Here is a 17808-nt window from a genome sequence, read left to right on the forward strand (position 1 = left end):
CCGCACGGACTGCGGCAAAGCTTCCTGGGGGACCTCACCGCAGGTGAAGGGCCAGACACCACTGTAGCACACAGTCGGAAGGCGCAAACAACTCCAACACCGAAGCAGACCGACGCAGCAGTCCCAGAAGCTCTGGAAGCAAGGCCCGGATGCGCTCATCGAGAGCCGCCAACGGAAAAAGGCTGCGGGGGTCAGTGGAACAGCTGGTGACAGAATCTGCTGAGGTTCAGGAGTAGGTACCGGGCTGCTAGGAGACTGATGCATCAGCAGCTCCTGTATAGAGGGGGATCGGTCCTCTCGGTGCTGACGCTTCTCAGGTGCCAAATCCCTTGACGCCCTGGAGCTCCCGCCACCGCGTGTAGAAGGAGATCGATGACTGTGCTTCTTCGCCTTCGCTCGATGCCCATCGAGACTCCTCGGTACCGACATTGAATCCCCACGTCTCCTCGGGGTCGGGTCCGACGATGGTCAGTCCCAGGGGGCCTGCATAGCAGGCGGCCTCGAGACAGGTGGCGGCACACCCGATGCATCACTGCTCCCAGTGCGACTTGGTCTCACAGCAGCCATTACCTCTGCTCCTGACGTCAATGCCTCCTTCGATGTTGACGACGTCGACCTTGCTACTGATGTCAATTCCGACATCAAAAGACCGGACCGATCCCCAGAAAGTTTTTCTCGCTGGGCTTGTCGAGCCACTTGGGTCTGTTTCTTCATACAAAGACAGAGACTACAAGCAGCTGGGCTGTGGTCGGGCCTAAGGCACTGGATACACCAGGAATGGGTATCAGTACCTGAAACGGTCCGGTTGCATCGAGTACAACGTTTGAAGCCGTTGGGTGTCTTCGATGACACGGAAGGAAAAACAGCCTCGGCAAAATCAAAAGACGTGATTGTGCCAAAAAGGAAGGGCACACAAAAAAAGGGAAGAAACCCGACCATGGTCGAAAAACAAAAAAATTAAAGCAGGAACAGAAGGAACTAAGAAGAAAACTAAGGGAAAAGGTAAAGTTATGTCTTACCTGATAATTTTCTTTCCTTTAACGCAGATGAATCCAGGAACTAGTGGGTTAAGTCTGCCTACCAGCAGGTGGAGACAGAGATTAACTAAAGGCAGTGATGTCAGACGGCCAGCTCCTTCCTCAGTTAGTATGTCATTCGTAAGCATTTGCCAAGGCCAAAAATATGAAACCAATAACAACCAGAAACCATCCTCACTATGAAAAACAGAAAACCAAATAAGAACTTCGAAATAACTGCAACTTGATCCAGAAATCGGAATCCTTTCCGTGTTCCCATATCTGTCTGAACTCTGCAAAAGAGAACCTGGAAGAAAAAAATAGCCACACTGCGCGGAAAATGAAAAACCCGCCGGCTGAACTAGGGAGGGATCCTGGAGTCGTCTGCTGCATTAAAGGAAAGAAAATTATCAGGTAAGACATCACTTTACCTTCCTTGTCACTTGCAGCAAATGAATCCAGGTACTAGTGGGATGTACCAAAGCATTTCTTAAGTAGGGTGGGAAGCCAACGCTCCCCACGCAAACACTCCCGCCCCAAAACTCGCATCCTCCCGAGCAGACACGTCTAGCCTGTAATGCTTCACAATTAGAGCAACTAGATAAAGATCTGATCGCAGATATTCAAAAATTAGGAAAGAAAAAAGAGGTTCTGTTGATGGGAGATTTCAATCTGCCGGATGTAGATTGGAAGGTTCCGTATGCAAAATCGGAAAGAAGTAGAGAGATCGTGGATGCCTTCCAAAGTGCTCTGCTCAGACAAATTGTGACGGAACCCACGAGGGAGGGAGCAACGCTGGATCTGTTGCTCACAAATGGGGATAGTGTGTCAAATGTCCGAGTGGGTGCACACCTGGGAAGCAGTGACCATCAAACGGTTTGGTTTGATGTGACAGCTGAAGTGGAGGGCGGCCACTCTAAACTCAAATTCCTGGATTTCAAGCGTGCTGACTTTAGTAAAATGGGGGAATATCTGAGGAAGGAGCTGATGGGCTGGGAGAACGTACAAGAAGTGGAAGGACAGTGGTCCAGGCTGAAAGAAGTAATAAATAGGGTCACAGACCTTTATGTAAGGAGAGTAAATAAAAGCAAGAGAAACAAGAAACCGATATGGTTCTCCAAGCAAGTGGCTGAGAAAATAAAGGCTAAAGAATTAGTGTTCCAGAAATATAGAAAATCTCAAGAAGAGGAACACGGGGAGGAATACCGGATGAAACTGAAAGAAGCCAAGAGAGAGGTACGTCTGGCGAAGGCGCAAGCGGAAGAACAAATGGCTAGAAATGTAAGGAGGGGAAACAAAACTTTCTTCAGGTATATTAGTAAAAGGAGAATGACTAAAAAGGGAATTGTGAGATTAAAGATACAGTGAAACTCTATGTAGATAATGATGAAGAAAAAGCCAATTTGCTAAATAGATACTTTTGTTCCGTTTTCACTGAAGAAAATCCTGGAGAAGGACCGAGAAGGACTGGCAAAAGTACACCTGAGAATGGAGTGGATAGAGCACCGTTCACGGAAGAGAGTGTGTATCAACAACTTGGAAAGCTAAAGGTGGACAAAGCCATGGGACTGGAAGAGATCCACCCCAGAATTTTGAGGGAGCTCAGAGAGGTTCTGGCGGGTCCTCTTAAAGATTTGTTTAATAAATCCTTGGAGACGGGAGAGGTTCCGAGGGATTGGAGAACGGCGGATGTGGTCCCTCTTCACAAAAGTGGTGATAGGGAAGAAGCTGGAAACTACAGGCCGGTAAGCCTCACTTCGGTTATTGGAAAAGTAATGGAAGCGATGCTGAAGGAAAGGATAGTGAATTTCCTGGAAGCCAATAAGTTGCAAGATCCGAGACAACATGGTTTTACCAAAGGGAAATCGTGCCAAACGAATCTCATTGAATTTTTTGATTGGGTAACTGGAGAATTGAATCATCGACATGCTATAGACGTAATTTACATAGATTTTAGCAAAGCTTTTGACACGGTTCCCCACAGGAGGCTCTTAAAGAAACTCGATGGGCTGAAGATAGGTCCCGAAGTGGTGAACTGGATTAGGAACTGGTTGATGGACAGACGACAGAGGGTGATGGTAAATGGAGTTCGCTCGGAGGAGGGAAAGGTGAGTAGTGGAGTGCCTCAGGGATCGGTGCTGGGGCCGATTCTGTTCAATATATTTGTGAGTGACATTGCCATAGGGTTAGAAGGTAAAGTTTGCCTTTTTGCGGATGATACTAAGATTTGCAACAGAGTGGACACCTGGGAAGGAGTGGAAAGCATGAAAAAGGATCTGAGGAAGCTAGAAGAATGGTCTAAGGTTTGGCAATTAAAATTCAATGCGAAGAAATGCAAAGTGATGCACTTAGGGAGTAGAAACCCAAGAGAGACTTATGTGTTAGGCGGGTAGAGTCTGATAGGTACTGAGGGGGAGAGGGATCTTGGGGTGATAGTATCTGAGGATCTGAAGGCGACGAAACAGTGTGACCCGGCGGTGGCCATTACGAGAAGGTTGCTAGGCTGAATAGAGAGAGGTGTGATCAGCAGAAGAAAGGAAGTGTTGATGCCCCTGTACAAGTCGTTGGTGAGGCCCCACCTGGAGTATTGTGTTCAGTTTTGGAGGCCGTACCTTGCGAAGGATGTTAAAAAAATGGAAGCGGTGCAAAGAAAAGCTACGACAATGGTACAGGATTTGCGTTCCAAGACGTATGAAGAGAGACTTGCTGACCTGAACATGTATACCCTGGAGGAAAGGAGGAACAGGGGTGATATTACTACTACTACTACTAACTAGCATTTCTAAAGCGCTACTAGGGTTACGCAGCGCTGTACAATTTAAACATAGAAGGACGGTCCCTGCTCAAAGAGCTTACAATCTAAAAGACAAGAGAACAATCTAAAGACAAGTGAACAATCTAGAGGACGAGTGAGCAGTTAATCTAATAGAGGGGATAGATTGGGGCATTCTGTCTATCTAGAGCGGTTAGGCGCCGAAGGCAGCATAGAAGAGGTGAGTTTTAAGCAGAGATTTGAAGATGGGTAGGGAGGGGGCATGGCGTATGGGTAAAGGAAGATTGTTCCAGGCATAGGGTGAAGCAAGGCAGAATGAGCGGAGCCTGGAGTTGGCAGTGGTGGAGAAGGGTACTGAGAGAAGGGCTTTGTCCTGTGAGCGGAGGTTACGGGCGGGAACATAGGGGGAGATGAGGGTGGAGAGGTAGTGAGGAGCCGCAGACTGAGTGCACTTGTAGGTGAGGAGGAGGAGCTTGAATTGTATGCGATATCTGATTGGAAGCCAATGAAGTGATTTGAGGAGAGGGGTGATATGAGTATATTGGTTTTGGTTTCAAAGGTATTTGAAAGGTATTAATCCGCAAACAAATCTTTTCCGGAGATGGGAAGGCGGTAGAACAAGAGGACATGAAATGAGATTGAAGGGGGGCAGACTCAAGAAAGATGTCAGGAAGTATTTTTTCACGGAGAGGGTGGTGGATGCTTGGAATGCCCTCCCGCGGGAGGTGGTGATGAAAATGGTAACGGAATTCAAACATGCGTGGGATATGCATAAAGGAATCCTATGCATAAGGAATGGATCCTCAGAAGCTTAGCCGAAATTGGGTGGCGGAGCAGGTGGGGGGAAGAGGGGTTGGTGGTTGGGAGGCGAGGATAGTGGAGGGCAGACTTATACGGTCTGTGCCAGAGCCGGTGATGGGAGGCGGGACTGGTGGTTGGGAGGTGGAAAGTACTGCTGGGCAGACTTGTACGGTCTGTGCCCTGAATAAGGCAGGTACAAATCAAGGTAAGATATACACATATGTTTGTCTTGTTGGGCACGAAAAAATAAAAAGGTGGGAAAATAAGCCAGGCTATCCAAAGAATGGAACCAAATAATCTTTCTTAAATTTAATAATCTTTCAAAATTTAATAATCTTCAAACAAATAATAATATAACAATAACACATTAAAATTGACTCGACACAACGTTGTGTTTCGGCCGAATGGCCTACATCAGGAGTCTATAGACATAAACAAACAATAGATAAATAAATTAAGCATATAGAAATAAATATTAACAACATGCAACAAAAATTATTATACTGAAAGAGGAACATATATAGATTATCTAAAAAAATCAATAAGAACTATACATGTATATATATGTATATGCCAAACAATATGTTAAACAAACTTTATAAGGGAAAAACAAATCAAAATATACATACATGGGGGTAAAAATTGAATGAAAAAAACTAACCTTATCTATCAAATTGGAATTAAGTATAACACATCAAAGGAATCTCAAAATGCAGATAAAAGATTCCAAAGATCTACAGATGAGATCTTGAAAATGGTCTGTAGAAGACAAAGAAAAATTTTTTAGTAGAAGACAGAGAAGAAAAAAATCCAAAAAAATGTATAAGCACAATGTGATTAACATTCACAAGAGTCACACCAAGCAATTTAATTGGATAAGTAGAGAAAAAGCCAAAAGATAAAGAGTCATGTGATCTACCTATTTAACCTTTTTACAGCACTGGTACGGGATTGAAATGCAAGATAAAGAGTCATGTGATCTGCCTAATTAACCTTTTTACAGCACTGGTCCGGGATTGAAACGCAAGACTGGATGGACCGTGCAAGTCTTTTTCTGCCGTCATCTACTATGTTACTATGTATGATGGGACGCCCAAGTAGCCGCCCGACAAATCTTTTCCAGAGATAAGGCCTCCACCTCCGCCCAATAAGCCACCTGTGCCCGAGTAGAATGCGCCTTCAGGGCCACTGGAGACGCCCGCCCTTGTAGCAGATACGCCACTCCAATGGCATCCCTAATCCAGCGAGCAGTGGAAGCTTTAGAAGCCGCCTCACCTCTTTTCGATCCCGACAAGAGCACAAAGAGATGATCCGAGTGTCGAAACTCGTTAGAGATCTGCAAGTACCGAAACAAGGCTCTCCGCACATCCAGGAAACGTAGCGAGGCAAACTCCCCCTGATAATCCTCTCTTCAAAAAGACGGAAGATAAACCGCCCGATTGACATGGAAAGCCGAAACCACTTTAGGTAGAAACGACAGCAACGTCCGAATCGACACCCCTGCTTCAGAAAACTGCAAAAAAGGATCTCTGGAAGACAAAGAGGCATATTTTCAAAGCACTTAGCCTTCCAAAGTTCCATAGGTTTGGAACTTTGGAAGGCTAAGTGCTTTGAAAATATGCCTCATAGCCTGAATTTCAGAAATCCTCCTATCTGAAGCAATGGCCACCAAAAACACTGTCTTAAGTGTTAGATCCTTCTCAGAAACCTTATTCAACGGCTCAAACGGTGGGGCCTGGAGGGCTCACAGTACCATCTTCAAATGCCGCACCGGGCACGGCTGCTACAGAGGAGGCCGAAGCCGAAGAGCCCCGCGTAGGAAATAGACCACATCAGAGTGAGCTGCTAAAGAGGAACCGTTCAGTTTGCCCCTAAAACAAGCTAGCGTGGCCACCTGCACTCAAAGGGAATTATATGTCAATCCCTTCTGAAGACCATCCTGAAGGAACTCAAGAATAACCGGGATGTCCGCCCGAAAAGGCAATTCAGCACGCAAAGCACACCACACCGAGAAAGCTTTCCACACTCGCATGTACGCTGCTGAAGTAGAATGCTTCCGTGCCCCCAAAAGAGTGGCAATGACTGGTACTGAAAATCCCTTCTTCCTCAGATGCCGCCTCTCAATAGCCACGCTGTAAGACCAAAGCGAGAGGGATTTTCCATCTGAATTGGCCCTTGATGCAGCAGATCGGGAGTCACCAGAAGTCGCAATGATGGCTCTGAGAGTGCTCGAACGAGATCCGCATAGCACGGCCATCGGGGCCAGTCTGAGGCCACTAGAACGACCGGCCCCCCAATGCCGCCCTATGTGGCAAAGAACTCGCCCTATCAGAGGCCATGGAGGAAAAACATACAGTAGCTGTTGTTCCGGCCATGGCTGGAGAATAGCGTCCAATCCTGCGGATCCTGGCTGCCGTTTGCGGCTGAAGAACTGGGGAACTTTGGCATTGTGAGCCATAGCCATGAGATCCATTGCTGGTCTTCCCCAACGTTGACAGATCAGCCGAAAAGCAGAGTCCGACATCGTCCATTCCGCTGCGCCCAAGAGTCCGGCTGAGAAAATCCGCTTGAACATTGTCTTGACCCGCAAAGTGCGCTGCCTACAGACTCTGAACATGCGCTTCCGCCCATACTAGAAGACAAGATGCTTCCACTGCCAAAGGAAGACTGCGAATGCCCCACTGCCGATTGATGTAGGCCACCGTTGTGGTGTTGTCCAAGAATACACGAACCGCCTAACCCTGCAGAAGGTCCAGAAAACTCCACAGCGCATTCACGACTGCTCGCAACTCCAGACGATTTATCGGCCAAGTCGCTTCGAGAGGGGTCTATGATCCATGGGCTACTCAATGAAGACAATGTGCTCCCCAGCCCGCAAGGCTGGCATCAGTCACAACTACCACCCAACTGGGAGACGCCAGAGAAACACCCTTCTGCAAATTGGATGACCGGAGCCACCACGCGAGACTGTCCCTGGCCCGGCTCGACCAAGGAAGGCATCGCTGATAATCCAGCGACGCTGGTGACCATCTACTCAAAAGGAAATTCTGAAGAGACTGCATGTGAGTCCTTGCCCATGGAATGACTTCCAAGGTCGCCGTCATAGAACCGAGAAGCTGAACATAGTCCCACACTTGGGGAGCGTGACAACTCAATAAGGTCCGTACCTGAGAAAGCAATTTGATCCTTCGCCCTGGGGGAGAAACACCTTCCCCTGTTTCGTATTGAATTGCACTCCAAGATATTCCAGACTCTGAGTAGGAACCAGATGACTCTTGTCCATATTGACCACCCAACCTAAGGATTGCAACACCGCAATCACTCTGTTGGTGACCACTCGACTCTCCTCTGCTATCGTCGCCCGAATCAGCCAGTCATCGAGATATGGATGAACTCGAATCCCCTCCTTCCGCAGGAACGCCGCCACCACCACCATGACCCTTGGAAAAAGTGCATGGGGCAGTGGCCATTCCCGAAAGGAAGGGCCCGAAACTGGAAGTGCTGACCCAGCACCGCAAATCTGAGAAATCTCTGATGGGGCTGCCGAATGGGAATGTGCAGGTAAGCTTCCCTCAAATCGAGAGCCGTCAAAAGCTCGCCTGGTTGAACAGAAGATAAATGCCTTTAATGTCTCCATGCGGAAGTGACGAACCCGCAAAAACTGGTTTACTATTCTGAGATAGAGAATAGACCCAAAAGCCCCTCCCTTCTTTGGAACCAAAAAGAAGATGGAGTACCGACCTGTGCGCCTTTCGAGAGGAGGAACAGGCACGTTTAGCCGCTATCCTTAGCAGGTCTCGCGAATACTGCAGAACCGCTGTCCTCTTGGCCTGCAATACACAGCGGGACTCCAGAAAAAAGTCTGTGACGGGAGAGAAGAATTCTAGTTTGTAACCTTCTCACACCACATCGAGGACCCACTGGTCCGAAGAAATTCTGGCCCACTCTGGAAGAAACAGATCTGCTCTGCTCCCGAGAGGACCTGCACCCCATCATTGGGAGACCCGAGAAGGAGCCCCCTGACAAGAGGGGGGTCCAGCCGGACACTTCTCGTTGCTAAAAGAAGAACGCTGCCCAAAACAAGGACGCTGAAAGGCTGCGCTGGACCGCCCCGGGCGATACTGGCGCATCTCTCTGAAATGAGACCTCAAGGCTCCTTTCTAGGTCTTCCCCAAAAAGCAATTTCCCTCGGAAAGGCAATTTATTGAGCCATTGCTTAGAGGCCATATCTGCGGCCCAATGACTGAGCCACAGAAGACGCCAAGAGGAAACGGTCAAGGCCATGAGTTTGGCCGAAGCGTGGACCAAATCATACAAGGCATCTGCCAAGTACGCCAGCCCAATATCCATCAGCAACATCTGAGGCGTTCCCGGCATATCAGACTCCGAAATCGAATCCATGACAGAATGTAGCCAACTGAGACAAGCTCTAGCCGCATAAGAACTACAAACAGAAGCTTGAAGCGTCAAAGCGGCCATCTCAAAGGCACGTTTTAAAGAGGCCTCTAGCCGTCTGTCTTGCATATCCTTAAGTGCCACACCACCTTCCACTGGAAGAGTAGTCTTCTTTGTGACCGCCGTCACCAGGGCATCCACCCTAGGTAGAGCAAACTGCTCTAAACGGTCCGCTGAAACCGAATACAGCCTGGCCATAGCCCTGGCTACTTTCAGCCTCCCATCTGGATCCTCCCACTGGGCCGAAATCAACTCTTCAATAGCTTCATGAACCGGAAAGGCCTTAGAAGGTCATCTGGTACTAGCCATCTTGGGGTTGACCACCTGAGAAGCCGCAACCTCCGGGTCCTCTATATTCAGGGCTTCCAGCGCCTGAGAGATAAAGGAGGACAACTCCTCCTTATGGAAAATCCTCACAGCGGAAGAGTCCTCCGGGTTGGTCAGTGAGGACACCGTCCTCCACGTCCTCTACCCCTGTCTGCTCCGAGAGAGCCACCACGGAGGAAGCTGTTGGCGACCGTATGCAGGACCCCTTCTCAGACCTCAAAGAAAGCCTAGGCTTTTTAAGGGAGGAGAAATCCTCTGGGGAAAAACCCCAAATTTCTTGGTTACCCCCAGACCCCCTGAGAGAATCAAAGGCCGAAGCTGTCGCAGCCGCGTGAGGGGGGGGGCATGGCCCTTTTCAACAAAAACACCTGATGGAGTAGCAAAATAAACTCTGGCAAAAACCCCTACCCCGCAACGGAGGAGGTCGCAGCCATGGCACCTGCACCACCGCCCACAGTGCCTGACGCCCCCCCCCCCCCCCGACTCCCCTACCAGTGGAGAAGAAGCTTTGCCCAAAACCGCTACCGGAGCCGGCTCTGCGACCGATCGCAAAATGGCACAAGAATCGCCAGGCTCCGGGCGGGAAAGCACGCTCTCAGGGGGCCACTGCTCTGTTGAGTCCCGCCAAATCAGCGATGCCGCGCTGCAAAGGCCCGCCGCCGAACGCCATTTCCCGCATCGGGAACAGCGTTTTACCACCTCCGCTGCCATCGCAAGCCCCGAACAGGAACCCAGCAGGACTTACCCCGGACCGGGAAAGCGCGAGAACTGACAGCTGAGCTGAAGAAAAAAAACTCTCCGACTTCACTTCGAGGCAGGCTCAGACAAGCAGGCAACAGAAAACAGGACTCGGACAGCAGTAACACAAACCTGCTCTCAGCAAAAACACACTTCCCTGTGCTTCTCTGTTTCTCTTTTAAACAAATTCTATGCTTCTCTTTTATTTTTTTAGTGAGGAGGCAGAAACGAACAGGGAAGGAAAGGAACAGCAAAAGCCTGTTCAGAGGGAATTTGAGGTGCAGCAGAAACCCAGCAACTGCGTATGCTGCCAAAGGGGACACCACCAGTCTGCCACCCCGGCTCAAACTGGCCACTGGCCCAGGAGCACCCTCAGAGGCCTTGGGCCCAGGTGCTGAAGAAAAAGCCGTCCACCACCTGCTGTGATAGAGACATACTAACTGAGGAAGGAGCTGGCCGTCTGACATCACTGCCTTTAGTTCATCTCTATCTCCACCTGCTGGTAGGCGGACTTAACTCACTAGGTTCCTGGATTCATCTGCTGCAAGTGACAAGGAATATATATATATATTTTTCTTTTAAACAAAAGAAGAAAAAAAACCAAGTAAACTGAGAAAAAAAAAAAGACGACTTTTCCCAGCCCTCAACAAGGGGCACAGAAAAAAACCTGCCGCACCTTGTCACGGAAAAAAGAAAAACTGAGTTACGCGCTCGTGCGGCGAGCAGGAAGTCAGTCCGCACTTGCGCGCCAGAAGACTCTGGCAAAACTTTTTAATTTTTGCTCTTGCAAAATGCCGATTCCCAGGCCGACACAGACGTTGACCCACACGTGAGAATAAGCAGCCTGCTTTGTCCTCGAAAAGTGATATTTCAGTACCAAAGTACACCAGTCAAAAATAAAGTGTCCATATTTAGAATGGAATTTACAATCATAATTTTATCATAAGCAACACAAACCCAGTTTCAGCTAGCACAGTTATGAACAGAAGTAACTTCACTGATTGTCGGTATTAAATATGTAAAAACTATAAGATGAACTTACCCTTTATGGTATATACATAGACAAGGCAGCCGTGCTATGGTGTCTCCCTGCAGAAGCTCTTCCAGGCATATTGCACACTCCCCAGCATCTTTACTCAACACATCCTCTGGAAGAAAAAGCAAATTTTGTGGATGATAAAAATTTATTGGGGAAATGCTGTGAGATGCTGTACAAGAGACAATCGTTCTTTAATAGCTCTGCCTGGGAATGATGCGGAACTGATGTTCATGGCTTTGGGTAAAGGGTATACCAGCTACCATATGTTAGGGACACCTACTGGCATGCTAAGAGCTCAACTATACCAGATTTCTGAGGGAAATGTAATGTCTGCCTGAAAAGAATTGCTATTAACCAGATTGGACAGGAAGGTACTAAATTTAAGGGTAAAATCCTATGTACCAAAAATTAAGACTGTGTACTGTATGCTCTTGTGAGGGCAGGGTCTGATTAATATAGAAACTCAAAAGATGTGGAAAGACGTTACAAGACCTGATATTCATTCCTAAAGACATGAATATGCTAAGAATATATGTTCTTAGTTTTTTACAATCACCTGAAAATAAAATAGAGCAGTATCTTTTCCGAAATGCTAAATTATAACATCAGAAAATAGTAGTCTGCATATACTATGCCATTTTTCAGGTGTAACCACACCACTTCCTACCAACAGGGCCTTAAACAATTGCAACTCTCCACCTGCCATCCACCTACATATTTGCTGCTATGGCTCTGTGGGGCTCTAACGCTGACCCACACAGTTCATACTCCTGCAATATTAAAAAGTAGCACAGGAGTATAAGCTCAAATTCAGAGTTGCACAAAGCTGTAGAAAGACAAGCAGCTGGTATAAGGAGCAAGACCAATGAAGGAAAGGCAACGGAGATGGAATGGTTCGATGCATTTCTCTTTTCTTCCACTTATTTCCACCCCCTCTCCCAGCAAAATACCTGTTTTTTGTCAGCCAATAGGGCTGGGTAAATGCATTAAGGAAATGGTTCAGGAGGGAAGAATGAGAGGATAAGTCAGGGGAGAATGGAGAAAAAGAAGTACTGCTGCACTGTTGTTGTGGAACATAGTACTTTGGGTAAGGACTGCTATCAGCATCTGTTCCTTGGCTAGTTGCTTGGCTTCAATGGCCACTTACATGTGAGGAAGGTTGGGATACAACTTGTCAGCCCACAGAATGCAGGCATAGCTGGGAATACAAAACTACTATTGGCCAGCCCAGGGAGGAAGAAGGGGTACAGACACAGAAGAAACACACAAAGTGGGGTAGGTTCTCCATAGCTTGCTCTCCCTTTCCATACCCTTCATCAGTTTTGACACTATGGCAGGCACCCAACCCTCCAGTGCCCCAGATGCAATCTTAGGTTGTAAGCTTCCCAGGGACAGAATACTTATTGTACCTGATTATAGCTCATCTTGAACTACTACTGAGAAAAAGTGCGAGCTAAATCCAAATCCTCCATACCATAATGGCTCAAATGGAGTGTAGAAGAACCTAGGGATAAGTCTGTTGAAGATAAATGAGTACAAATGCTTTGTAAGTGAGGGACTGGGTAAGTAAAAATTATTCAAAATTTGAAGGGGTGCTTTAGTACATCTAATGCAGAGCTTGAGGGTGCGTGCACTGAAAAAGGATTTAAGAACATGCATAAATGTGTTAGATGAAAATTATCAAAGCATTTACTGGCAAGATTTGGCAACCTCCAAAAAGCTTGTGAAAGAACCCTTATATGTACTACTGTGGAAATGAGAAGAGTCATGACAAACAAAAGAAAAAAAAACACTTCCCTTTTAAATAAAAGAAGCACATAGTTTAAACATCTGCACATTTAAAAAAAACTTCAATGTATATAAACAGCAGTCAATTCTTTCATAAAATTTAATCTAAAAGAACTACAAGGTTTATCAGATCACACCACATTTTCCTCCCCAGTCACTTATAGTTTGGTACCAATGCACAGGCAATTCTATAAAGGAGGGCTATTTGGAGCCTATTTGATAAAGGAAAGTAGATGCTAGCATAACAGAGTATATACATGCATGTGTTTTCAGGCAAAGCACTTATGCCAGCCATAGAAATGGTGTAAATGCTTGTGTTTAGATGCAGAGATAGGCATGTATTTCTTAGTTATAAGCTATGTGCGTAAATGTCCCACTCTCTGCCCAGACTCCACCCATGTAAATACCAACCTGCAAAAGGAAAAATTAGTTAATCATCTTTTAATTTTCTTTTAGTCCCAAAGGATCAGGCCAGACAAATGGGTTGAGACCATCAGGTGGAGAAAGCGAACTCCAAGTTGTGCCTCATAAGCTCCTGCACTTAGCAACCAAGACAGTCTTTGATAAAGCAGTGAAAGAGTGACTTCCAGAGAAAATCCTCCAGCCTCTAGATAGAAAAAATAGCATGAAATAAAGGACAAAACTTGTGCCTTAGAAATAACATAACCAGAATATTGCAAACACCCAAAATAACATAGAACCCAGAAAAAACGAAACCATCACAGAAGGGCAGGCTCTGGACTGATCCTTTGGGACTAAAGGAAAGAAAATTATCAGGTAATTAACTAATTTTCCCTTCCATTATGTCCCAAGGATCAGTCCAGACAAATGGAATGTTCAAAAGCAATCCTTAAGAGGGGAGGAACTAGGATATCCCTGCAGCGAAAACCATGGTCACGAAGAAAGCATCTGCTCGAGCAGACACATCCAAACGGTAATGCAAAACAGAGGAATAAGACAACAACCACATCGCTGACCGACAGATCTCTGCCAACGAAATTTCCCTAGACTGTCAAAAAAGTCATGATAGACCTAATAGAATGAGCCTTGACATGATGGGAGCAGATTTACCCCTCAAAATGTAAGCTGAAGAAATAGCCTCCTTAAGACAATCGAGCTACTATTGCTTTGGAGGCTGGCAAACCCTTCTGGGGTCCCGTAAAGAGGACAAAAGGATGATCAGACTGCCTGAACTCATTGGTAGCAGTAAGACGGTTTCATATACAAGACGCAGGGAAGCGTATTCTACAGAATAGAACTCCCTGGTAAAGAAGGAAGAAACAGTGACATGAAAAGGAGATAAAGTCTTCGGCAAAAAGGATGAACTGTCCATATGGAAACTCCCGAGTAGGAAAAGCGGAGAAAGGGATCCCTGCAAGAAACAGCTTGAAGCTCTGAAACTCTCCGTGCCAACAAAATGACAACTACAAATACTGACTTTAAAGTAAGATATTTAATAGTTGCCGAACAAAAGGGGCTCAAAGGGGGCTGAAGAGTCTTGAAGACTCAACTGAGGGCAAATATTGCAGAGGAATGGCATTACATCAGGGTGAGCAGCCAATAAGGCACTCTATATCTTGCCTCTATGACACACTAATGCTGCCACCTGAACCTTGAGAGAATTGAGAGCAAAGCCTTTTTTGAATCCCTCCTGAAAGAAGGATAAAATCGAGACAAGGAAGCACAAAATGGAGAACACCATTCTGTGTAAACCAGCTTTCAAAGGTTCTCTACCACACTCTAGCATTAGTAGTGGTAGATCACTTTCGGGCTTGCAGCAAGGTGGTAACATTATCATCCGCATAACCTTTCTTCTTCAATCGTGCCCTCTCAAGAGCCAGGCCGCAAGACCAAAGCAAGAGGGATCCTCCAGAAGTACTGGACCTTGGCGCAATAAGCCCACCTGTGAAGGAACAGTCAACCGAGGAGCGATTTGAAGATGGATGAAGTCCTCTTACCAAAGTAGTCTGGGCCAGTCTGAACCTATAAGAACAACCTTCTCGAGATGACGTACAATCCTGTGCAATGTCCTTCCCATGAGAGAGGCCATGGAGGAAACACGTAAAGGAGGCCAAACACACCATCAGAGCGGTGCCAGACTGAACTCCCAGAGACGGAGTACTGATGGCTAAATGAGGCAAAAGCAGAATGTCCACAGAAGTAAAACAAAGCATGCAGGAACCAGTAGCCGAGAGTTTATCCCACAATACAAAGACTTGATAGGCTCAGACAGAGAATAATATACTCACAGAAAACAGCCAGTCTCGTGATCTCCAAGGCACTGAAGCCCCACAATCTTCCCGCAGCACAAGCACTCTCAAAAAGAACTGCAATGACTGTTTTGTTTTTTTAAAGATAGAAGCATGAGAAAAAGAGAAGGAAAGACTGAGATAAAGAGGTAAAAAGTGACAATGGGGAGAGCAGAGAGGGACCTAAACCACTAAGTTTACACCCAAGGGACAGGATATTCTCAACCCCAAACTCAACTGAACCTGCAAGCAGGACAGGAGGTCATATAGAAGTCACTACCATGCACAGAAACTGCTATCTCACCTGCTGGAGATAGAGAATACTGTATTGGTTGCTAAGCATAGGATCTTATGAGGAACAACTCAGTTCTCTATCTCCACCTGCTGGCAGATGGTCACAACCTATTTGTCTGGACTGATCCTTGGGACGTAATGGAAGTTTGTGCTATTACACATACTTACAGAATAGCATGTAGCTGATTTACATGTGTTACATATTCACATACATGCAGAATGACTACAATATTCTGCTATTCTGCCCTGCCTCAGCTTTATCTACCTTTAGCCCTGCCTCAATCATGCTCTCTTAACACTTCATTATGGATCTTCTATTTATCCACTCTCATACACTTTACGTTGTCTGCTCAGGAGCAGAATTTAAATTATATTCCAATAAGCCACAGGAATGCACAAATTTCTGATGGTCGCCTAACTCGCCCCCTCTCCCATCTTGCTTCCGAAGAGTCCTGTCTTCCTATGCCCAGACACCGTGTCCTAATCCCGCTTGTTAAGGACCTTACTGCCCAGTCCCACCACATCAGAATTGGCTACATCAATGCCAGATCAGTAATGAACAAACCAGAAATTATACGTGACTGGATTAATTCTGAGAATCTTGATATGCTATTCATCACTGAAACCTGGATTAGAGTGTCCAAAGATCCTATTTTTGTTGACCTCTGCCTAGATACCTATAACATTGGGAACGGACCCATAGAAGAGGTGGTGGTCTAGCCATTATTCATCGCTCATATCTTCAAGTCACTCCTTGCCCACAACTTATCTCTGCGTCGCTTGAAATTGCTTCAGTTAGCGTTTACCACACATCTCCAAGGGAGACTCTGAACTGTGTTCTGTTTTATAGGTCGCCCTCTAATTGGATCACCAGCCAGGTTGGCCTCTTGGATTTTCTCTCCAACATCTGTATGTCCAACTCTAACATCCTCATACTGGGAGATCTTAACCTCCACCTAGACAATCTACACTTGCCGGATACAATCCAATTCCTCGATTTCCTCAGTCAGTGGGGTCTACTCTGCCCTTCTGTAAGTCCGACTCATACTAAAGGTCACACTTTAGATCTCCTCGCCTTCAAATTCCAAGATGACTCCAAGTTTCACTTATCCAACATCCGATGGCTAGAAACTCCCTGATCCAACCATTTCAAACTACAATTCACGCTGAACTGGCCAAACGCAAGACCCCTCCAGCCTGGTAAAGTCACTACATATTACTCCAGAGGAACAATCGACCCGGAGCAATTCTGGAAATGTATATATACCACTAACTGGTCCGAAGATATTGACTCTCCCCTCTTTCTCAAGATCTGGGATGACAAATGCAGGGAGGTACTTGACCACATTGCGCCACTGCGGCTCAAAGCTTCTTACAATCGTAGCTCTACTCCCTGGTTCTCTATTGACCTAAAAAGCTTAAAAACTAAGACAAGGAGGCTAGAGAGAATATGGCGTAAACGGAAAACTGTTGCGGCACACAAAGCCTGGAAAAACAGTCACCGAACATACAAGTATGCTATCAAGCAAGCTAAACGTACATACTTCTCTAAGAAATTGGAGTCTGTGGGAAAAGACCCCAGAAAATTGAACCAACTCCTGGCATCCTTCCTAGCTACTAGCAAGCAGGAATCTTCAAGTGGAGACCATCCTCAAGCTGACCAGTTAGCAACTTTCTTCAATGATAAAATTTTAACCCTACAGTCTACTTCAGCTAGTTGTCTATCTGCCGTGGATGACCTCCTCAGCTCATTAGTTCCAACTGCTGATCATTGCCCGTCCGACAGCATTTGGACCACCTTTAGTGGTGTCCCGGTTGATACGGTGTCCAAAGCCCTGCGTTAAGTTCTCTAGCAAATACTGTGGGCTGGATGCTTGTCCCAATCAATTGTTGGAATGTGCTCCAAGCTGCTTTGTAGTCGACTTGACGACCCACCTCAATTATCTACTATCACAGGGCTTATTCCCACTGGACCATGGACGCATACTTCTCACGCCCATACGCAAAAACACTAAGGTCAAACCTGATGTAATTTCTAATTACCATCCTGTAGCTTCTATACAGTGGTGGAAATAAGTATTTGATCCCTTGCTGATTTTGTAAGTTTGCCCACTGACAAAGACATGAGCAGCCCATAATTGAAGGGTAGGTTATTGGTAACAGTGAGAGATAGCACATCACAAATTAAATCCGGAAAATCACATTGTGGAAAGTATATGAATTTATTTGCATTCTGCAGAGGGAAATAAGTATTTGATCCCCCACCAACCAGTAAGAGATCTGGCCCCTACAGACCAGGTAGATGCTCCAAATCAACTCGTTACCTGC

General features: G+C 46.3%; 1 protein-coding gene across 1 annotated transcript in view; it reads right to left on the bottom strand.

Annotated features, from left to right (window-relative positions):
- The window catches only part of ZNRF2 (zinc and ring finger 2), a 128684-nt gene that overhangs the window by 40727 nt on the left and 70149 nt on the right, over nucleotides 1-17808 (bottom strand). Inside the window, exon 3 of the mRNA XM_030206229.1 lies at nucleotides 11153-11258. Within this exon, the coding sequence (XP_030062089.1) occupies nucleotides 11153-11258 (106 nt within the window). The remainder of the gene's footprint in view (nucleotides 1-11152; nucleotides 11259-17808) is intronic.

Source organism: Microcaecilia unicolor, chromosome 1, assembly GCF_901765095.1.
Source record: "Microcaecilia unicolor chromosome 1, aMicUni1.1, whole genome shotgun sequence".
Taxonomy (NCBI): Eukaryota; Metazoa; Chordata; class Amphibia; order Gymnophiona; family Siphonopidae; genus Microcaecilia; species Microcaecilia unicolor.